Source organism: Falco peregrinus, chromosome 9 (assembly GCF_023634155.1).
Source record: "Falco peregrinus isolate bFalPer1 chromosome 9, bFalPer1.pri, whole genome shotgun sequence".
Lineage (NCBI taxonomy): Eukaryota > Metazoa > Chordata > Aves > Falconiformes > Falconidae > Falco > Falco peregrinus.
Genome location: NC_073729.1, coordinates 18,730,014 through 18,754,392, shown reverse-complemented (window position 1 = coordinate 18,754,392; position 24,379 = coordinate 18,730,014). Strand labels below are relative to the sequence as shown.

General features: G+C 38.2%; 1 protein-coding gene across 8 annotated transcripts in view; it reads left to right on the top strand.

The window, feature by feature from the left end:
- The window catches only part of SHANK2 (SH3 and multiple ankyrin repeat domains 2), a 354,214-nt gene that overhangs the window by 122,430 nt on the left and 207,405 nt on the right, over window positions 1-24,379 (top strand). For all 8 annotated transcript variants that reach the window (XM_055814242.1, XM_055814244.1, XM_055814240.1 and 5 more), the window contains 2 exons: window positions 10,087-10,396; window positions 14,872-15,041. In XM_055814242.1, the coding sequence (XP_055670217.1) occupies window positions 10,087-10,396; window positions 14,872-15,041 (480 nt within the window). The remainder of the gene's footprint in view (window positions 1-10,086; window positions 10,397-14,871; window positions 15,042-24,379) is intronic.

The window sequence follows — 24,379 nt, the reverse complement described above, 5'->3', positions numbered from 1 at the left end:
TTTAGCATAAACTATGTAGGTTGGGATATGCACAGCCCCCTGATGTTAAATGATATTTTTCCCAACTCAGTGTATGCATAATGCAAAGATGGAATTAATTTGTTGTGTAATTCAATGCTTCTGAATGGTGCTGCATCAGGACTAGATTTCCCAGTGTATTATTAGTGGAGAAAATTGCACCATACTTTCACCAGCTTGTTTAAGGAGCATAAGAATTTGTAGTGGGATATAATTATATTTGATTTGTATTTTCTGTCTTACTGTTGGAGGTAAAATAATGCAGCTTCAGGGGTTCACGCTTGAATGCTTTCAGTTCAAGCTGATAGTCTGAGCTAAATAGATCTTTCTGTCCAGGTACTGTAGAATTTGCTAATCTTTTGCTTCAGAGACACTTCTAAGTAGCTGGTTACTAATAGTCTGCTGCTGAATAAAGGTGAACAGTCCTGGATGAGTTCTACTTGCTTACAAAAACAGACCTTGAAATCAGTCCAGTTGGTATCTGAAGAAATCAATTAAAACAAGTAGTTTCATACTTTTTCTGCTGCAAATCACCCATTGCCTTTTTTGAAAGGGTTCACAATAACTACTTCTAAAAAGGTGTTCTTTTTCCTTGTCTTCACAACCAGCAGAGAAAACTATTTGTTATCTGGATGCACAAATGTATAGAAGTTAGATACAAATATTTATTGTAGTTATTTGTATTATTCAGTCAGGTTGGATGTTACTTTCAGCCCAAACATACGTAATGGAAATGAGGGGCTGTGACTGCTCTGGGAGTATAAAACCTTGAGAAACCCTTGTCAGATCTGGCCTTTCCATTCCCCACCTCTGGCTGAGGGAAAATGCTCTGCAGAAAAAAACCTACATAAAATACAGGTTTTTATTTGTATAAGTGGCTTTTTTGTTACAGCAGTATACCTGTTAGAATGAAAGTGAGCCATACATATTTTAGTCAAATAGGCTGCTTTCTTTGACATTGCTGATGGATTTCAATCATTTTTAAAATTCTTGTTCAGCTATTGTAGCTTTCTCTCCTTGCATTTGCTTTCCTCTCCCTTGAAGCTGCTGCAAGACATCTCCCTCATTATTGGCCATTGTTTCCTCCCCACTTCTAGCCTTTCACATGAAATGGGAGGGTTTCATTTGCCCACCTTTTCACCTTCCATTGTTCTGCTTCTATCCACACCCCTGACCCAGATTTCTCATGCAATTGCAGGCTACAAAGCAGCCTCTCTGGGGACAGAGGTTTTATCAGTTCTCAGATAATTTCTAATCTGTGTATCTGTATCACTGCAGTCAGAGCTTCAGATACATTGCCATATTGAGCCTGGGTAATTTTTTTTAGAAAAAGGGAAACCACGTGATATTCAAGCTCTTTTGGATCATAATTTCTATACCTATTATCGTCTAACCTATCAAAGACATTTCAGACATCTGTTCTGACATGTAACAAATTTTAAGCAATTCAGCAATTTTTAAATGTAATCTAAGTAGAAGATTCTCTGCTTCTTCTTGTTGTTGTTGCATAAGCATCTGAAAATAAAGCATTAAGGTGAACATGTCTCCCTTCTGCAGAAACATGCAGCTCTTTAAATGTTATTCTTGCATTACGGCTGTAATCTTAGTGAAGGCTTATTTAAAGTCCTATGTGTATAGCCGGAAAGGGATTGATTTTCATTTCCCATCATTTTAAGCTCATTTATGTGTGGCAACTGGATATTCTTCAACTTTTAAGTTCCTTGAAATGTATCCATAAACACATAGACCTCACCTGCTTAGTTTTTAAAATACTTCTGGTAACAGGAGTTAAGTGTTTTCCACAGAACTGGAGAGCCCAGTAGTGGCCAGTTCACTCTACCACACAAAAAAGAGCCTCTTATTAAGCCACCCACACAGCTGTGGCTTTTGCTGGATATCTGAGAGCTGTCCAACTCCTTGTAGTTGTTTCTTAAGCAAGTTCTGTGAATGTGCTAGGTTCCTCGTGAGAGCAGAGACTGGCCCTTGTCACACAGAGCGAAGTTTGGGGAAGGCAATGTAACAGAAATGCCAGGTGACGGAAGGGGTGTCTGGCACATGGCTATGCAACTTCCACTGCTATTTTTTGTTTTTCTTTCTAATTGATAACTCTTGCCATCTGTTCCTGAGCCATCCCTCTGCTCTCTTTTCCTACACACAGTCTTCTGCCCCCATTCTACCCTTCAAACTTGGACCAACTGCCCGAAAGCTGCTAACAAGAGCTGATTGATACTACCAGTAGCTGGATGGTAAGGAGATGCTAATGGTGATGAGGGAGATACTGATGTTAGGTCAGCTAAGGCTGGGCTCTTTGATCGTCATTTGAATGGGCTCAGATGCTTCTCTGTCAGTGCTGCTTTAACTGCAGGTTCCTGAGCAAACTCCCCAGATTTTTTCAGGAAAAAAACAACCAACCCACCCTTTGCTTTATAAAGTAGGTTTAGTTGTTCCCCTGAGGTAGATTCATTCTGGATCTGTCACCACTGCCTCTGTTCCTGATCACCTTCTGGCTTTCTGGAATAAGTAAATAGTCCAGAAGCACTGTACTGAGCTAGGTTGTTGGACTTTTTTTTTGTTTGGTCCTTTTTTTTTTTAACTTTCAGGAGTCTTTTTGTACTTTACAGTCTATATTTTAATCTGTCTTTTCTTGTCTAACTCTCCATTTGGTGGCTTAGCATATGGAAGCCTATTTTACAGTGGAGAGAAATGCATTTATACATGCTAAGAACTGTATTTTTAACAAAAAAACTAGATGTGTATACAAGTTAAAGGGATTTTGCTGGCAAGAACTCTGAAATGGACAAAATGAAAGAAAAAAATAAAGCATGGCAATTGTAACTGTGTTCTACCATTATCTGAGAAGGCCTTGCTCTTAGAGGTGGGGTGGTGGGACGATTAAGAGTGTGGATTTGGTCAGGTAATTTTTTGCTTTTTCTAAAGGCATTTAAGTGCCTAAAAATAGACCCTCAAGATTATGTAAGTCACTGATTTTCCTTAGATTTCTGATGGGGAGCTATGGACTGAAATATCTATAAAATTTGGGAGCCTAATGTGAGAAATATACAAAAAATAGTAACCCTAATTAATTTAAGAGCCCATGTTTTGATTTCTGTTTAAGGTGGCCTTTTCTTAGAGCCATCACCATGCAGAGCTCACATACATTTTCCTGAGCACCTGCCAAAGAAGTAGGGAAAGTAGGGCTTACCTCACCTCTGTTTGTAAGGTTCTTCAGGGTTTTTAGATTATGGTTGCTAATGGCTTGTGGCTTACATTATTGTTGTGTGCTGGCGTAGTCAAATTATTAGTTTTTTGTCCTGAGCTAATAATACAGACTACCATTGTGAGGCAGAAAATCTTTCAGGAAAAGGTGGAAGCTGCTGGAATATTTTCTTTTTTAACTTCCCAACACCACAGATCTTAGGACTTTAGTTAAACAGATTCTAATAAGCTACTAGTGAAAATTAGAACAAATCAAAAGCTGCAGCTGCAAATAGTTCACTGACATCCTTGATTGTCATATTTTCCAATTGTACAACAGTGTTTATTGCAGTAGGCTCTGCCATGCAGAAATAAATTATTTTTCCTGCATTGGGGAAAAGACAGTTAAATGGAAGAAAATGATCACTCATCAGGTGATCTGTCTGATGATGTAGATTGGAAAGATTTCCCAGTTTCCATGAAACTCAATACTTTCAAGTGGCTTTAATATTTTTTTTTTTATGTTTTTATAACACTGATTAGAAACCTCTAGATGATGAAATGCTACAACTCTGGCAAGTATCTAATAAAAATACCCCCTGGAATTGATTTTGATTGACTACAGTTGCCTTGTCTGTTTTTATTTTACTGTATATGAACAGATGTGAATGGGTAGAATTGGGTTAACCATTTCCATGCCTAACTGCTGGTTTTAGGTGCTTAGGCTATCATTACTTTGAAATACTGACACCCACATAAAGGAAAATGCAGTCTGAGGATTTGACTCCCAGGTTTCTACACCAGTAAAATGCCCAGGACGTTCTGCTTAGAGAAACACAAGCAAGCTGAGATCCCATCCCTTTGTAGGTAGTTAATGCTTAGAGCCTGTATGTAATTTTCTGTGACTGGTGTTCTGGTTGTTAAAGCACAGAACTGAGCATAGGGAGGCAGTGATTTTCTTCTTTTCCTGTGGGCATGACAGGTAATTCTCCTCTTGAATTATACAGGGATCAATCTATGCTCTGTATTGTCAATAAAGTATATTGCCCTACGCTATGTGAAATTAGGATGAACTCCCTAGGAAGCCTGTGCCTGTGGGCATTATGGCAGTGGCAGTGCTTGAGGCTAAGGAGACACTGTGCAGTGGCACAACCCTTCTGTTATGCGGTTGCTAAAAGTAAGGGTCATGAGCAAGCATTTGCCTAACTTTTCCAAAGGACTCTCTCAGCCCTGTCAGTAATCAAAAATTAAGATTTCAGTCTCTTTCCTAAGCATTTCAGGAACCACCACCATAAATCTTGCTTCTGTCTGTCTCCGTTTGGCTGTCAAAGCAAAACAGCTACCAGATACTGAGGTTTTCATCCAGAATTCACAAACCTTCCATACTATTGACTAAGTTTAGTTAGAAAGCTCTATGGAAATGTCAGGAATTATCAATAATTATAGCTCCAAATATAATTAGAGGGATTGAATTAAGAGGTTAGAAAGAGTAACACACAGAAGCTTATAGCTCAACTTAGTGGCATGGTTGTTCCAGTGTAGCAGTTCTTGTTCTGGAAACGATTCTTCTGAGGCGTTAATTAATGTACATATTTATAAGTTTGTGAATAATGGTTCAAAGTTATTCTTTAAAAAGCATTTCATCTTTTCAAAGTTAAGAGGAAAATTCTTCCTGTCAGATAAAGACATTTAATGATACATATGTGCTGTGTCTGACATTTCCTCTGGTGGGGTTTCTACCTAAGAATAGTTGCTTTTAAAAATAAATTGAACTAAAAGGTAAAGTTGTATTAATTTAGAGAAATATTCCCTTCTTTATAAATTAATAGCTTTTTAAACACTGGAATGTTAAATTAAGTTTAAACTATTCAATTTATGCTTACTAATTTTTTTCAGTGTTATATTGAATATAAGATCATTTTTTCATGCATACAGAGGTTAAATCCGTTGAAGTAATTTATTTTCTGTCTTGAAGCAGTTTTCTCAGTAAGAAAAAGACCTAATTTTCAAAATAGGTGCATTAACGATCAGCAGAGATGTCTGAAATGGAGTAAATATTTATTAACTTATGTAGTTTATACTATTTGAAGGTAATTTTTTAATGTAGGTTACTTTTTTTAAAAAAAAACCCAAACAGTGAAATTCTTATTCTTTGGAATCTTAATATTTTAAATTTAACTATTTAGGCTTAAAATTTTTGTGATCGTTAGCACCTCCCTCTGCTTCCTATTTGCCCATTTCAGTTATTTGCTCATCCTCTGGGAGCATGTTTGCACTGGCTGGCATAGCTATCTATAGAATTATTTTTCAGAATTAGTGCTTTAAAAGCTGCTGTGACTACATCATTTATTTTCTGGCATCTACACTGAATTTGGCATATTGGCCTGGTTAATTTTTTTTTTTATTTTTGCCCTGTGCAAAAAAAATTCTGCTTTATTCCAGTGCATTGGAAGGGGAGTTAAAAAACAATTGTACTTGTATCTCATCTATTTCAGACTGGAATATAGGCCATGTTTAGATACTCTGTTTACTGGCAGTTTTGTCTTCATTCTTAAGGTAGTTATGTGAAGCTTGGTGTTATTTGTACTTTTCCTCAAATAGTTTTTTTTGGAGCATCACAGTAAGCAAGAGAATAAATAGCAAAAAAAAAAAAAAAAAAAAAAAAAAAAAAAAAGCCAAGAAAATAAATAGGAAAAAAGCCAATAAACAGAAAAAAGCCTCTGTGCACTGAGAGTCAGCTGTGGAAGTTTAAAAGCCAAATGCGCTTCTAAAGCAGCTCTCATCTCTGTCAAAGTTTTCCTTTTCCCAGTTGAAGGCTGTGGCGTGCTGTTGCAAAGTACCTTTTCACACCTTGCTCCCCCCTGCCCTTGGCAAATAGGAATTTTTGGCCCCCTCGGAGCTCCAGCTGCCGGCATCTCCCTCAGCCCAGCATTCACTGCTGCACAAATGCAGTGCTTGTGGAAGCAAGAGTATCATCTGCAAGGCTGTGGCGGTGGTGTTCACATGACTAATGCTGTGAAAGATAGCAAGATTTTTTTTTTTTTTTTTTGAGCAGCTCCAGTCTATGCACAGTTGGCTCCCAGCTGACAGACAGAATGTGGGGTGGGCTTTGTCACCAGAACGCTGGGTACTGCATGCCCAGCTATGCTTGCAATTACACGGTGCCCAGAAACCTGCTGCTTATGTCAGGGTGCAGGCAGCCTGAACACAGAAATTGGGTAGCTTTATTTTATTTTTTTTTATTATTATTTTTTGCCTTTTTCTTCCCATCAAAGGTTATATAATGAGGGGATTGCTGCTAAAGTAAAAAGGGAAAATGAAGTCTTTGTTAAATGCCTTCACAAAGAAAGAAGGTAAGCAATGAAAGCAGAACACTTTGATGTTTCAGACTGGTGTTTTCTTGTGTACATTTAATATGATCGGCTTAGCGACTCTATAATTAATCAATTCCTGCAATTTCTTTTTCAAAATTATTTTATGTTAAACAGTCCATTTAGGCGACTGATTATTAAGGCTGGATGTGACTTTATTCATTTTAGTTTTTTCTCTGAAGAATCAAGTAGTTATAAAAATGTTTTTGTTCCCTAAGAACTGCATTTGAAGACACGTAAGGAATTTCCTAGGTTAATTTTGTCAGTGAATGGTGCTGAATTGCCCCTTCAGATATCTGTAGTGCCAGGAATAGAATTCTGAGAGCAGGAGGAAGGATTAAATGGTACTTTCAGGTATGCTTTTAGGGATGATAATTTTAAACTTCAGGGGCATGAAATCAGTTCAGACATTTTCATTCATTTTATATCAAGTGTTTTTCCCAAACAAGTTTTGCAACAGTTACACTTAACAGTTCTGATCATGGTGAAATATTAAGGAAAAAATAGTGTCCAGCAGGGGTTAAAGTGTGAACATTTGCATTTCATCATTTTGTGTTGTAGTTGTTGGTTTTTTTTTTTTATTATTGTAAAAGTAATATAAATAATGCTTATAAGAAGCAGCTAAAAAAATATCCACCCACTTACAGTTCGCAGATTGCTGGGGAAAAGAAACAGTTGGGTGGAATATTAATCACTTTAAGCACGGAAATGTTTATTTTTAACTCTTTCTATAAAAATTTGTGTTAGACACACGTCAATTGGTGTAATTAGTTGTCCCCTCTCCTGTTTGTTTTCTGTAGTAAAGGCTGATTTTGCTTGTAGTTCTCTCCTTAGGAATAGGACGTTAATAGCAAAGCAAAAGCTAACTCCTAAACGGTCATGTAAAATCTTTGTAAGGTATGTAAGGGAAAAAGAACTAATTTAATCTGGTACCCGGAGAGTGTGTATACATACACAGTATGTCCTGTTTTTCAGTAGGAATGAATGTGCCAGTTTTGTGTTTTCTAAAATCTGTCTGTATAAATGTGTTCAGCAGTTCCCTGTCCATCCTGTCGCTGTGCCTGAGCACCATGCCCCTTGTGCTTCCTCCCCCTGCTGCCAGAAGGTATCCCACCAGCCTCTCAAAAGTTAACAGTAAACATCCCCAAAATGTTGGCAATATTTAGGTTTATCAGTCTGTGGCTGGAAGGCTCGGCAGTCTGCTTGGAGTGTTACCTGTGTAAGTTAATGAGAGATTACAATTGAAGGAACAAATCCAGTTTTTACTCAAGTCCAAGACAAACTTTGATGACCCTAAGGTGACAGTGTTAGATCTTCAGGTAGCAAACCTGTACATGCAAAACATTCCCTATACCCAGTTTTGTGTGCCTTCTCCTTTTCTGAAATTATTACATTAGCTCTTCTGCTTCATTGTATCTGGGAAAGATCCGTGTCTTCAATGAAACAGTTTCTAGAGTTGTATTTCGAATGTCAAAAATACAGGAATGCTCAAACGGCATGTCTGTGTCACAGACATCAATCTAGAGGATCTGTATATGTCAATTTTGGAAATAAGTGCTGTGAGTTTTCTTTAAGTTGGTACTAACTGGGGCTTTCACTGTAACATTTGCAGCTCCAAGGTGCTTTCAGTTATACACTCTGCTGCTTTGAAGCATTAACAACATAGGAAATACGAAACACGAATATTCTGAAAATTACACAGGGTTTCTGATGGTTTCTAGCATGAATATTGGACTTCTATGCTTTATCCCCTTTAATAGCTTTTAGAGAGTACTTCCCTTATTTCAGCCTCATTTCAAATGAAATATTATGGAAATAAATTTAAAGCCCTTTCCCTCTACACACCCTGTTCTCTTGTTTGATTGTTTTGATGCTGTTGAGCTATTTACCAGAGAAAGTTTCAGCTCATTAGAAATATGAAGGATGTTATTTTAAAATAATTCAGAATTGCAGTTAATTGTAACTGATTCTGGTGAAAAATTATATAAACCCTTCTTTTACTTGCAGTTCCATCTTTATTTTATGTTATAAATATGCTTTCAGTTTTGCTCTGAAACCTTAAATTTGTTGTGTTCTCTGAATTAAAGGCTGTATTTCAAGGCAGGACAGATTGATTCCTATGTATATTCATATTTATGTGAATTTATTTACTTGCACAGTATGACAGACATTCTTATTCTGGATTTTTGTGTTTTTGAAGGGTATTGAATGCATAGGCATTTCTGGCACTTTATAAATGGCACTTACTGACACTTTAGACATGTAGGATGATATTTTGTGGGGTTTCTTTCCCAATTGAAATACAATTTTGTGAAAATTACAACAGCTCAGTAAAGTCCTCAGAATAATGCCTGGCTGCCTTTTGTTAGTTATACGACTGCAACTTCTCAAATGTAAATATGTGTGCTTGGATCAAATCCTGTGGCCCCACGGGTGCCACTGCAATAAATCAATGAGAGTAGTTGCATGAATGGGGACAGAGGCAAGCGTGAGTTTTCAGGGTCAGATCCTTTATTACCTTATTATATGGGTAGGAAATGCTATCACATCAAGTGATAGCTGGGTGCCTTTTAGTAGGAAATTTGCCTTTGAAGTTGCACTTGGAACTGACCCATTACAGTGAGAGAAGGAGATCTGGAAAATGTAGTGTCTGCTTGTATAAATTCTCGTATGACTGTAGCACTGTACCAATAACACTGAAAGGATGGGCCCTGTGGTTTGTGTTAGATCTTTATTGCCCTTGCTTTTGTTTTCTGTTACGACTATTTCATTAGCTAGTGTATTGCACCTTTGGATGCAGTCATGTTCTCTTTGGGACACAGCGCATGATAGAGTGAGTGTATTACCCTCGGGTAATATGTTCTATATACATGTTCTAAATAGTAATAGATGCAGTAGAAATGCCTAGATTAGAAAGAGGGGAATACCTAGGGACTAGAGTAATGTAATAGAGTTCTGCCAGGAGAAAAGTCTATGTCCTCAATTTTTAACCTGGAAGACAGGGATAAGGTGACTGTTAACACTACAGATTTCAGGTTAGGCCTCAGCCTGTGACGGCACAAAATTCTCCTAGGTTGGGTGCCAATGGGAGAAGGAAGTTGGAAGTTCACACATCAAAACTTCTGCCTATCAGCCCTGTTCTGTGACTTTCTGATTGAATATGACAGCATAGGACAAATATGAACTTTTTGAGAGTCAAACTTGGCAATAATGAGGTGTTTCCCATTTCCTAGGCCATAGTTGAGACTGTTCAGTAGACTCACACCGCTGGTACTGCCTAACTGTTTATTAAAGCCAGTAAACAGGTTAAGGTTGCTTAGTTGTTTTCCATTTTAATTATGTTCTTAAAGATGATGAATTCTGTTAGCTGTGCAGGCAAGGTAGTGTTTCTGTCTCCACAGAAGAAACAATGCCATATGTTGCTAAATCTTTTTATGGGGTGGTAAACAGATATGGATGATGAAATCATCTGAGGTTACTCTGGATGTCTGTCTTTACACAGTGCCCTTTAGAGAGGCTCCCACCTATTCAAACAGAAGGCGGAGACCCCCAAGCACCTTAGCAGCACCTCGGATCTTGCTTCGTTCCAACAGCGACAACAATCTGAACATCAACAACCTCCCTGAGTGGTCAGCCTCCTCTTCTGCTTCTTCACACCGCAGCCTTTCACCTCATCTACTTCAACAGATGCAGAATAATCCTAATGGAACTGTAAAAACTGTGGGGAGTTACACGCCATCCTCTCGGAGCCGGTCACCGTCCCTGAACAGGCTGGGAGAGGATGCCAAACGGCAGCAGCACAGGCACATCAGGTGACTTTTTGACTATTTGCACAGCATGAAATATCCCTGTTGTCATCATGCTGGACTGCCATGTTCTTTTATGTTATTTATATGCCTCTTTTGCACTCTATATAATATATAGGTAATACAATCTCAGCACAGTGGAATATGTCCAAGTGTGAATATTTTAATTGGAAGCTCCAGCTGAAGCCAGCTGTTTCCTCACAGAGCTCCAGCAGCCATGCAGACTTTAAAGTCCAGCAAAGCAGTGACTTATCACTGAGTTTGCACCTCCAAATTAGGGTGCTAATTCTCAAGATCTTTTAATAGTTGAAATAGTGATTGTATTTAACAGTTTCTATGATGCTTGGTCCCTTCATGAAAATATTGGTCATGCCTGAAACTTGTGTTGGAGCTGCTCAAGGGTGATGAATCGGAGACTGTGTTAAGTTCTCTGGTCTGTAGATGTGAGCTGAACCAAAGAGTAAAATGGAGGGAATAACGGGGCGGGGGGGTGGGTGGGTGGGTGGTGGAGAGGAATAAGTGGGGCTGTATAAGAGGCTGGCCTAGAGCAAAGAGGGCATCTTGAGATGGTGGTGATAGCTGGCATGGGTTTCTTTCATGATGATCTTTGCTGTGTGGTTGTTCTTTCCCTATGACTTTGCTGCTCTTTCTTTCCTCTTGAATTACAAATGTGATTTAGCATGCACTCTGTGCAAATGGCCTGCAGCCATGTCCCACTGGAGAGCAAATCCTGACTAATTAGGGTGATGTAGTTATTGTAAGTAATACAATAAAACAGAGGATTGTGCCTGGGTTTTGATCATAAATGGGGGCTTCAGCTTTGTGAAGCCACTGCCCTGTGAATAGGCAATTGCAGCTTCACTTTGAGGAAGACTCGGGAACTGCACACACATTACAAGTGTGCAAGTGGTGGGGCTGCACCAGGACAAGGGGTTAATGTGCAGGGCTGCAAAAATGAAGGCAGGCACAGCTGAGTACGGATGGAGAGAATTAGAACTTCATTGTTTCAACCAAAAGCATTTAATTCAGTGGTCATTTAAAGTATCAGGCTTTGTCTGTCCTGTTTCCTGATGTCAAAAAACATCCACTGTTCAGAGTAGAAAAGGACATGAGTATTGTTAAGAAATGCATCTGTTGGTTTCTCTGTGCCATTTGTAAGTGGATCTTAACTTGAGTCTCAAGTCAGTGAAACAAAATGTCATGTAGTTGAAGCTGTCGCCTGTTACCTTGCACATTTTCTTCTCCTTGGCTGTAGGTACCCAAATGACAAGCACTATTTGTGGTAGTGACAATTCTGCTGGAGAGTGGGAATACAGTGCATTGTAAAAAAAGTTGTCTGAAATGTAAGAATGACTGGAAGGAACAGGATGCAAAATTGTTGTGCCAGTGGTGTCATGCAGTAGAGAAAGCTCATCTTACATTGTTGTGTGTTACAATAATGCCAAAAACTCATTTGGTTTTAATTTGGGTGACCCTTTCTCACAGAGACCCATATCAGCTTAAAAACAGTCTGTAATAAGGCTTTGCTGAGGTGGCTGTGAGGTGTGTTGCAGAGAATGAGACCTCGTATTCCACTGGAATAGTGGTGATGCCACCCGAGCGGGAAGTTTTACCTTGGAGTCAATGGCTATGTTAGCTGGAAGGGTTAAAAAGCATCTTTTCATCAATATTTCTGGGATACACATTTACAAATTTTTGAAGTGGAAACAATCTGGGTGTGGGCACAATTAAATAGTATTTTTTTAATAAGCAAACATTTATTTATGTTGACTTTATTCAGCCACTTTCTTCTTCCTTTTCTGAAAGGACATGATTTTGAAAACTAGCACAAATGACAGTGGAAACCAATGTAATGCCTGAATTTTTGTGGAACTAAAATTTTGGCCTTTCTCTTAGCACATCAGTATCACAGCTGCTTAAACTGCTACCTGGCTGCAGAATTTCATCTGTATCATCAAGACTTGTTTCAGAGATGTCCAGATTATGTGCAAGTACTGAGAAGTGAGCTGGCGGCTCTCTAAAGACAACTAAAAGGATTTTATGTATCATTTTTCCTGCAAGCAATGCCTTTTCTTGCCATAGGCCCATTTTGCCATCATGAATGGCACCTTACATGACACTTTCCTCACAGATTTTGTTTAACTGTGTGACCACCTACTTACTGTCAGCTAAATGTGGGAATTGTTGCTGTCTCTGCTTATTATTTGCAAATAATACATTCACCATGGAGCTGTTGCTCCCCTTAGATTAAAAAGCCCTTTTTGACGTAGGAGTAGATTGGGTTCTGGAGCAGAAGCAGCCGGAAGGGGTAGGTTAATGGAGAAGGTTAGAGCGTGGCAAAGGGTTAATGAGGTTTGTGAGCTTTGTGTTGTGGAAAGGGACTAGAATGTGATGCTGGAAGGTGTACATGTGATCTTTTACAGCCTCTGTGGCTCAAGTGTTTATCTTCTCAAGTGTTTATCTTGTGAAGCTACTGCTTTTCATACCAAACTGGTTTGGAGGGGGAGGCTGGGGGAGGCAGGGGAAGTGGCACCCTTGCTGTGGAATTTGTCCCGTGGTGATTAGTGAAAGGAGATGCCAGCACAGCCTCAGTCAGGGCTGAGCCATCCAGGATGGCCACCACCTTCTGGGTGAGAGGGAAACATGTCAACACATCTTCTGAAATCTCCGCATCCTCCTCCTGCTCTGTCATGGCATGGTATTTGCTGGCTGGGAGCCCAAGCTGGGGACAAGGAGGGAGAGGAAAGTTCTTTTTTTAAGTCATCTATCCTGTGTTGCAGCCCTGATTTCCATTAGTAAGCCTGTCTCTTGAGAAACAATGCATTCAGTGCAAAGGTTAAATATGCCATTTCCCCCTCCTCTTGCAGCGAGAGAAAAACTGAATGTATTTTTCTGATAGCAGTTAAAGAGGATGCTGGGACATAACATTGTGAATAGCTTCTACCAGACTAAGCAGAAAATACAGCTTGATCCAAGTGGAAATCGGATGTGTAGCAACAGTTTACAGATCTGGATTTTTTTATGGTGATGACTGTTTCTTTGCTTAAAATAAAAAAGGAATGGAGCAAAAGAACAGAAACCCAAACGTCATCTTTTCCTGTCTTCCATTAAACAACTGTGAGAGTTGGCTGAGGTTTCTGATACAAGCTCCATCACAGACATGCAACCAGAGCTCACTTTTAAACCATTAAGTATGGCTTATCTTTATTACCACCTGCTCACAGTAATAGAAGAACAGGACAACAAAGTGAAAGGGGATGCTATTCTAAATGGTAAAGAAGTGACTGCAGGAAATGATGTAGAAGATCCACTATGTTTGATTTTTTACCAGACAGCTTCTTCTTCACCTACATTGAGAGCCTTATCAACTCCTATTTTGGCAGGAGATTGATTTAAAAAAAACAGGGAAAAGAAACAGTAAACTCTGGCCCTCATATTTTGTTTTGCTTATAGCACTTTGAGATTGTTTCTTTCTTCTTCCAAGAAAGTAAGTGGAGTGTTACAATGCTAGTTCACCATTAAATCATTTTTTCTTTGGTATCTGGTACCCTATCTTTTTTCTATAAATCTTCATGAATATTCTTCTTTCTCATGATTGTTTACGGTTTCTAGACTTTCTGTGCAAGACCTCAAGTTTTAATGCTGTTTGTTTTGTTTTTTTGTTTTAAAGTTGAATAGTAGGTTTGTTGTAATATCTTCTGTAGGTTTTCCACCCTCTTTATTTTTCACTTCTTCCTCTTTTTGTATATTTTTGACAGTTCACTCATTGTTCCACAGGCTTAGTAATGATCTTAATGCATTGTTCACTGGCTTTCAATAATTTGTTTCTTTATACACCATGAGTAGATTGAGTGTTGTTTGATGACCTATGGCTTATCTGGGCATACCATGCTGAAGTCATTGGAAGAGCTACTGATTGCCATCAGTAAGAAATGATCTTTCGAAGAATATGTTAGCTGTAAGAACCATGCATTGTGCAGATCTAAAATTTAGCTTCAGGCCTTGGAGTGGTGAAGTAACTTGATTATTCAGTCTATTCAGTTAATATTTCAGTTGTCTTGATTGTTCAGTTAATGTTACAATATTACAGAGTTATCCATTCCCAACAATAATTGTAAATACTGACATCTTGAAGTCTCTGACAAATTGTGATGCTTGTAATATATGATTTGCATATAATTTTAAACTTCGTCAAGGTCTGTGAACAGGCAAAGAAAACTAAAAACTTCAGTGTCATGTGTTTCCTTTTCTAGGCTATCATGATCATGTGAATATTGATCGTGTTTCATATTGCAAGATTTCAACCATTAAAAGCATGTGTTTAGGCTGAAAAATGTGTATTTTTTCTGCAGAGTTACATGTTTTAGTGGAAGGCAATTATGCTATTCACTGCTTAATTTAATCCTGCTAATGTGATGGTAAATGATTTATTTTGCTCATTTTAAATAAACCATTAATATTTTTTTAATTTCAATTTCCAGTGCCATTTACAATCCTAGTGCCAACAAGGATACTCTGTCTGCCTTGGATTATCAGGGTCCAAAACGCAAGCTTTACAGTGCTGTACCTGGAAGACTTTTTATTGTCGTAAAGCCATATCAACCTCAAGGGGAAGGGGAAATTCATCTGCACAAAGGAGATAGAGTCAAAGGTATGTAATCAATTTTGAATAAACATTTTCTCCTACTAGATGGAAATCTTATTTTAAAATTCCCTTCTATTTTAAGGGTGGAAGAAAAGTTCAGTAGAAGTGCTTTTATTCATTTGTTTCTTTACAGGGTTATTTTGCTCCTAGATCTATTTTATAACCAATGCATATTTAGCTACTGTTTTAACTGCAAGCGACTTCAAAGTACTACTGAAATTCAGAAATATGTGCAGTAATAGCAGCATTGTCTTTTACACAGAGCACGTAATTTCCTTCTGTAGTCATTATAGGAAGACAACTCCAGGGCTTTAAAAGGTTGTAAACATGTCAGCTATCTAAGCAGCTCAGGAAGGAAACAGAGATAAGGTCAAGTCTGTTTCAAACCCTTTCCTCAAGGAGCAATTTATTGGTTAAGTAGAACAAGCCCCCTCCTGAGAGTTAGGATAAGTAGGTAGGTATAACCTACTGTAAATATTTTGGGGAGGAAGTGTGGTGGTGCATGTATAATTTCTGTCCACCAGTGCGCTTCTCAGCTATGTTAAAATCAAGGCCAAACTTTTTGTTATTATTTTGAAGACAGTAAGTACATCCAGGTACAGCTGAGAAAGTGGGCAATGTGGTTTACAGGATTGACCTTCCAAAAGGTGCATTGTTACACAGTTTCAGCTGTGGTTTTGCCCATCCAGGTAAAACTGGTCATGGAATAAAAAGATCTTCTGCTCAATCCATACAAACCAAATACCAGTTATGGAAATCAAATAAAAGGGAATAAATCCTAAATAAAAGTGTTAAGGAGCTGAAAATTTCTTTGCAACTGAAACTACTTACCTTACAAAGGAAAACTTCAAACGTCTCCTCCCTTGAGCCTGCGAAGAGTAGTTGGAAAGAAAGGGGGAGCCATTAGAAGGTATTTTTGTATTTTTATTTTTGGATGTGGCTGATGAAGCGTTTGTGGGTTTAGTAATTTTTGTTAACTCAAAACTTCAGAAGGTGTAGGACAGAAATCTGAAGAATGCTGCACTGAAAGATAAATATATGCAAGATTTCATTATAAATGCAAGGATGAAGGAGGAAGGTTAAACTTAGGAGAGCTGATGATGCCTGTAGGGCTGAAAGGATAATTTTGCAGCTCTGGGAGATTGTGCCCTTATCAGGTAGGAAGCAATGATTATGAGCAAAACACAATAGCGCACAAAACTTTTGGAAGAGCCCATATAAACACTTCATAAAACAATATAAAAGTTCCCAATTAATAGAAGTTATCTAGGCTAGACTAAAATTAATGGAAGGCAGGGAAAGATATGATATTATAGAATTTCTTGGGAATGCCAAATATCAAATAAAATTCAAGTCATAAAAACCTGAAGTCATGTTGTGTTCAGGTGACTTACTGGACCTTAAAGATGTTGCAATGTTTTTGTTTATGTAGAGGATCTAACAGCAACATAGGTTCTTGTCACCAGCATAAAACAATACAGACTCCAGGCAGTTCTGGAGAAAGACAAGACAGAAAATGTGTTGCCTGGCAAAAGTAGAAACAGTGCAACAGGTTGCTTGGGATGCTCAATTTCGTAGAGGCATTTGTTACCAGACTGGTTGTTTACATTAGAATTTGAGACTATTATACACAAAAATAACCTAAGAGTAAGATACTTAATTTTCAATGAAGAGTTTAATATGTCTAAAAAATTAGTTCAGGAGCCCTTGGTTCTAAGTTATTATGGCAGACTGTAAAACAATACAAGAAGAAATTAGTCCACTTTTCAAGTCTTCTTACAGTAGTATGATCTAAACTTGAGACCAATGATTTTTGTGGGCGACACTAACTGATGAATGTCAGAATGCTGAAATAAAAAATGAGATTGTGTCTGGTCTGTGAGTTTTGAATCTCTCTTTATGGGGAAAATGTATGTTTCCTGAAACTGGCTATACATTAATTATTACTGTTAGAAAAAGGGGGATATGCCCATCCAACATCAAATCATCCCTTCAGGGATTATCTTTTCAGCTTCATAGAATTAAAGTCTGGAAGAGGTCTAGCATTTGCAGGCACACTTATTTTAGAGTATTTTACAGAACTTTGATGCAGTAGTCTAGTGAGATTTCTGTACGTGTCAGTTTCCTTTTAGAAAAAGTTTGGAAACAGAAAAAAGTGTACATCGGAATTGTCAGTGTTACTACTTAGGATGAAATCTTGTGAAGCGTAATTTAAGGCTGTTTGCACAGCAAGGCTGGAACACCATATGACAGACTCCCATTGCTAATCAAAGGAAAAGCTTCCAGAACAAGATCAAATCCTATTTTGTGTTACCATGTCAATGGTTCCTCAGTTGTCATAAAAAATACATCAGAATGAACACAACAAGACCATATAGAGAACAAAGAGCCCAGGTATAAATACAGTGATGCTTTAGAAAGGTCTTAGTTGTGTGATAGCATTGAGGAAGCCATTCAAATTTAGCATATGTGACAAAAAATCCAGGTTCAATTAAATGTGGATTCGCGTCCCTTTTCCAGTCAAAATGTAATTATTTATAGAGAACAAAAAAAATTACTCCGGTGTGGGAGATCGATAGGCTCCCTCTCCATCATCCAAAAGCACAGGCAGTAGAGCTTTTACAGTCCTCAGCACTTCTTGCATGCTGTGCGAGTGTGAGAACCTCTGGCTGTAAGGAGGTCCTGCTTTTTTTCTAAGCAGAAATTCCACTTGGTACTGGATATATTTTCTGTCTTCTAGAGACTTGCTTAGCAAGACCATGATCCAGTCAGCACTGAGGTTTTGATTTTCTGGGGGTACACATTCTTGCTCGGGGTTTAGTGACTCACTGTGTGGAGGAAGTGAAAGAACATTAAATCCTGTGTAATTCAGGTTTTCCTCACTTTGGAAAAACCTTAGCCTCACAATTACAACAAAAAAGCTTTGTCTTAGTCCCTCTCCTTTACCAACTGGGTAGCTGCACTGTTCTGTATAAAACACTGAGGCTGATGTACTGGCTTCTTGGATTGTTTTGAGGGATTCAAACGTGGATTGGTGTTTGGCACAGCATTCTGACCTGTGTCAGTCTGACCCTGGGGAGATGTTCATCACAAGTACATCCCATGAGACTAATCACAGTTAAGATGTAGCAAGGCATTCATTACAGGGATAAAAACCCAGAGCAACATATTAGAGAAACGGATTAGTTGGGAAATGTTTTTATGGATTTTCTTTTTTCACTTGGTAGAATTAGAAGGGTCACGGAGAGGGATGAATTCCTAAACTCTTGATGAAAAGTACTTTCATCAGATGAGGATGAGGCAGATTTTTCTTTTCTTTTCTAAAACCGCTATGTGCATGAGTGACAATAGTTTGCAGTATACAATACAAGGAAACTGCTCAGAGAAAGCTGTGAATGGACAAGGTCCAAAGAAAATGTAAACTAAAGAAAATGTTCATGTATTAATAATAAATTATGTAGCCTGTACCAAAATATCTGTTTTATTTTTAGTTGTTAGTCATACATACTGACATCATTTGTGTGTCTGCCACTCATGAGAGAAGGGCCATGGGTGTTGTAAAAATTAATCTGATAGCTTTATTTGTACAAGAACAACCCTAATCTTTTGTTTTCACATAAATGAAGAAGACCTAGCATCATTCTTCACCAAAACACTTGAACGTATTTTGTTTCTTTCTTCATTTTGTATCTAAAAGTCCATAGCAATAAATCTGCCACAATCCAAACACACACGTGTATATAAAGTATCTGTAAAACGTATTTTAATCAGCGTTTGTCTTGCTAAATTTAGTTCTTAAACTGAGAATCAAGTGGCCTCTTTTATGTCAAAACTCAGATGTATGAAGAGAATGCAGTGCTCCAAAGTTCTTTGTGAGCAGAGAACTAGCAGTTTTCTTTGTCGTGAAGATAAAGCAATACAGAAGTATCTGTGCATCCTTGAGAGGGTTACCTGTGATTCAGATCTGTACTAGCATACCTTGTTGGAAGGGTAACCAATATACGTTCCAGGTACCAATCAACATGGCACAGACCATCTCCAGTCACCGAGAAACAAAACAATCAAAAATATTTTCAGAATCTGTTATATTAAAACATCCCTGAAATGCATATGAGTTATCCCTCACTACCTAGGAAGAAAAAACCCCACATGGTTGCCTGATTCGAATACTTCAAGAACTTTTGAAGTCTCACTGAGCTCACATTTTGTTTTTCTTGTCTTTCTGTGTGGTTTTATTACACCATTTCCATTTGCCATCTGATTTCTAGTTATTTCTTCCATTTTTCAGGTGCCAGGTCATAGTATAGTTTGTCCATGAGTGGCTTCCGACTGTAAATTTTTACTTTTCCTCTCTTATTTTTGTTGCCTGCCTTGATATTACTACCTCCTCTCTTTCACCTGGAGGGGAAACAGAATATAGGGCTAGTTCTGGAAAATACTCGGTTTCTTTAACTCTTACCGTGATTAAACACACTTTCTAGTGCTTAGTATCTGGAAAAAAGGGGAGATACTTCAGTATCTCAAATATGCTCCAACAGACTTTTTCACGAACCTTCTGAGATGCCTCCTGTGCTGCACATCTGAGAAGAGTTTACCACAAGCAAGGTCTGTTCTCAGCTACGTTTTCTGGGCTCAGAAAACGGTAGTAATTCAGTACTAGTGATTCAAGCATCTGTTCTGGGCGGAAAGTCGGTAGTTCTCAGCATTAGAAAGATTGACCCTTGCAACAGTACTTCTATGTCAGTGTGATCTCAGCCAGTAGGGCAATCCAAATATATCGCTAACATTTTCATTTCTTGTGAAATTTACTTGTAAGTCATTTTGAAAAAGAAAGATTATTAAACCCCTGCTGTGCTTGAAGATATTGCCAACAGACAGTGCTTGTGGGCAGAAGGAAAGTTGGTCTCTCGGGTTTTTGCGCTTGTTAGATTAGTAAATAAAATACTGGAAGGGGAAGAGCCTCAGAAATACTGTTTTGTTTCTTCAGGAGCATTTTGTACCTTTTGTATATAAGAATGGCAGCAAAATGTAACCTAACAGGTTGGCATAAGCATTGTTTTGCTACTCTTTTATATGCAGGATGAAATTAATGTGAAATGGAATGTTAATCTTACTTTGGAAGCAAAGTAGACCAATGATTCTGAGTGTCTCCTGACTTGACTGGTTTGATTTAAATTCCTGACATAAGCAATTATGAATCATCACAGATAATAACCTAACTCATTTCTTCAAGTTCCTTGTATTTGAAGAGCAGGAGAGAGTTGTGCTATTAACTGATAAGAGTGTTGTAACAAAGACATGGCCTTGCTCCTGCTCCAACAGGAGAGCTTGCTTTGCTGTTGAGGCTGCGAGAAAGTAATTAGGATGTAAGAGCATCCGCGAATCCCTTGTGTCTTCGCTCTTGACTACTTAAAGGCAGCTTTCCTTCAGTAGTCAATAACTGGCCCACAATATTCAGGAGACAGGGAATACCAGAAGACCAAGAGGAGCTGTGAATGGCATATGAGCACAGGAGCATAGTCTGACACCATAGTTACAGGGTCAAGGTCGAAGCTGGTTTGGGACCTCTTCTCAAGATTAATATTCTCTACTCTGCATCTTGACCTGTTGTTTGGCCGTCGCTGCAGAGGAGAGAAAACTTGACTCTGTCCACACCTTCCTCAACAGTGATGGTGATCAACATTACAAATAGATGGATTTTTCCAGTGCTTGGTTTGAATTTGTGTCCCAAATTGAACAGCACAGCTTATTCAGTTCTATTTCAATTGAGCCATATTTCCCTCAGAGGTAAAGTTTTATGTGCAGATTATTGTATTTGTAGATTTTGATATAGTGACTGATTGCTCTGTTAGTAGTCATTGTCATCTTCTCATCCCAAGGTCCTTTTCCTGAACATTGCTTGTTTGCACTGTTTCTTTCTTGAGAAAGTAGAGGTGATAAAAGATGAAAAGCTGTTTTAAGTCAGGATCTAGCCTGACACTGAATGTAGCCATGGTGGTTTGGGCTGATGCCATGTACCCAAAACCTGAATGTGAAGCTCCTTTAGTCTTACCATCTGCTTGCAGTGTGGGTGGCCATAGAGACTGATGGGACACAAGCAGATGTGCAGTAAGCTCAGGTTATGACAGTTAGGAGAAGTCAGACAATTAAATACTGAATTACAGATAGGTAAGGGGGCTTTTCAGCTAAACCAGCAGAGTCACTTGGATTACAGAAAGGTAGACTCCTGGAAGCAACAGCTGGGTCACACTTTTGTTTTGGAGTCAAAATTGAAAGTTAAATGTAAGTTTAAAAGTGAGGAATATTTTCTGTCCATGTGATTTCCCTAATTTGGTTTCTTTGTGAGGTCCCGTAGCCCACGATAAGAACTGCTGAATTTGCTTCTCTAGGAAAAGAAGTATCTGTGGAGCTGCAGTCAAATGTGACTGCTCAGGTCAATTATACAAAATCATTAACTGCCGATAGACGAGGCTTTCCTTCCAGATTGTGTGTGGACTGCACAAGAACATTTTCTACATGGCAGCTGGGACACAGTCACTTGTTTGCGTGCTGGAGGCCTTAATGTGGCTGTCATCAGGGCGATAGACAATGACTTCCTTTCCAGTCCTGTTGCAGTGATCTCAAGTTATGTCAGTCTCTCTTGATTAAGTCTTTGCAAGCCAGAAATGGTCTGCCCATAAGGCAGAACAGACAGATCCTATTCATGATCAATCACAGGGAGGGAGGGATAGCTATCAGGAGCAAGCGGGGGTAGATAAAGAAATAGAGTAAAATTTGAATTAAAAGCAGATTTTAAGAAAAATATCTCTCCTTAAGAGAGAACAAGATTTAAGTTGTAACTTGTGCTGACCTTCCTTTATGTTGTGTGCAAAGTCTGAGACAAGTTGCACTTTGGATGCAGAGAACTGTCACTCTGCACAGTACTTGTCTCCTAATACTATTTTCAATTTACCTGGTTGTATGCAAAAATAGATCAGACACTGGATTTTTCTTTACATCGATATGCTTAGGAAAGAAGTTGTCTTTACAACTCCAGGTTAGGAACAAACATTTTTAAGTTGTAACCATTTTAGGGGCAATTTTAAGAAAAATTGTTTTAGTCATTGAAACAGGTGTTCTTACATAGGTTACTGTCATTTGGAAGCTCTCCTTCCAAATGGCAAATATTTCTGAAAATTTACATTCAGACAACAGATATTTCTACAAAAGAAAAGCCTAAATTATAAAATCTGATATTTCTGAGAGAAAAGTAGTAAGATTTCTACCCATTGGCAATTAAAAATCTATTTTAAGAAAGCAAATCCAGAAGATTGTTACCTCAGAACACAAAACCAGAGTTCGCATTTGCATTGAATCATGCTTAGCTAGAATTTAGATGGAAACCCTGTGTATTTCATTAGGTATCTGGCATTTGTTACCAAGAACAGAACAATGGAATCAAGGTAAATATCATAGTCGTGCTGCAGTTTGATTGGAAGGGACACTGTCAACATCCCTTTCAGGTTCAGAGTGCAATTCTGAAATGTTCTGCTTTCTTCCATGTGGTCTAGAGGGCTGCCAGCTTATGTAATTCCACAACTCACTAAAAGTATTGAGGTCTTCAGCTGCTCTTGATTAACAGATACAACTTTTAGCTCTGATACATTCTTACATCAGCATAGGCTAGTTCAGCTGCTAGATTTTTCAATGGATTTTCAACTTTATTGCCATCAGTTATTTTTTTCTTTTTTTTTCCTCCTGGTTGTAGAAATGTTATTCTTTTCCCAGAAGATCATCTGTCATTCCCAATCCATATAATTATTTATTTTCCCCAAAAAGAAGAATGCCGTTTATAAAAGTACTAAAAATTGATTGTAGATATCACAAAGACATTTTAGGTATATCCTGTAGCAGCTACAGAGGCAATGGCCTGAATTTGACTGTAAATTTCATTGATATTTTTGCAAATAAGGATATCTAGAGTAATCCACTCTTGGAAATTTCAGTATCACAATGAATTTAGAAGTAGTATGCACCATCAGTTGGTGGAGAAATAGTTGGTTAGAAAGTCTCTTGCTGGTACCAAATTATCTATTACAGTGTGTCTCTCAAGCAGTATTGTGAGAGGGGAAAAAACAGAAATTAAGACCTCATTCTACAAAAAAAAATATGAGTACAAAAGATAAATTATATTTTTTTGATTTATCCTTTAAGTTCCCAGTTACACACATTGGGATACATGGTGTTGCCAATTTTTATAGATAGGTAGATTATCATGGCTTTGGCTCCTGCTGCAGAATTTCTTATTGATGGCACCACCTGAGATACGTTAAAAAGAGTATTTCAAGTTTTTTGGTCGTGCAGAGCCATCTAGATCTCAACTTCCACATTTTGAGTATTAGGCCATATGTGCTTTTCCTCCACCTCACCAATGATTTGTCTCTCTCTCTGCACGTCAGCTGTATCCCTGGCTACCCCACGCTTGCCTCTTGTGTCATCTTTGTGCCTCTTGCAGTTCCATCAGGCTTTTCCTTCCTTTCTTGGCACCCGTAATGATGTTTTTCCTTGACACTAAGTCAAACGGTATTGTCAGTTTGTTTGTAGATGTAATCTCTAGGCAGGCTTGAACCAAAATTGTGAAGGCTGTCTGCATTCTGGCAACACCTCATGTCCCCTTCTACGTCTTTTCCGTAGACATGTCTTCAGGCAGGACTATGTGCATTTTTGCTTTGCTTTTGCAATTAGTAATTGCTAATATTTAATAATTCATGTAATAATGATCTGAAGTGGGTCTGGGTCTGGTTTTGCTCTGAAGTAATCACTTCTTGCCTTGCAGTCACAGATACACTTACAAAGCAAATTTCTTTTCCCATCTTGATTTGGATGTCTTATCAGCTGGTGCTACCGTAAACACATGAAATTACCGTATGGCTGTGAAATACCCAACTTCCTCTTTACAGTGCAAATGGTTTTTGGAAATATCCGTATAATTTGGAGCGTCAAAATAGCAGATCTGACAGATTAATAAAATGCTAAATTAGGGTAGTCTCTCTCAATCGCTAAGTAGGTTTTGTTCTCCTTGCCAGTTTGTGGAGTGAAATCAGGACTGAGATTCAGTGCCGAAAACTCTCCTCAGAAAACCCTAATTACTTGCAATAGGAATCATTCACATTTTAAAATTTCTTTTGGCTGGAGTCCTACACTGACTTTTGTGTTTTGAATTGAAATCAATGTACAGTAGGATCCTACTCTAATTACAGTATCTATATGTGTTATTAAGTTTTCCTACTTCTGTATCTCATCTATAAGAAATGCACTCTATTCTTATGTGAACAGAGGTTACATTGTTAAAAATATATTGGAAT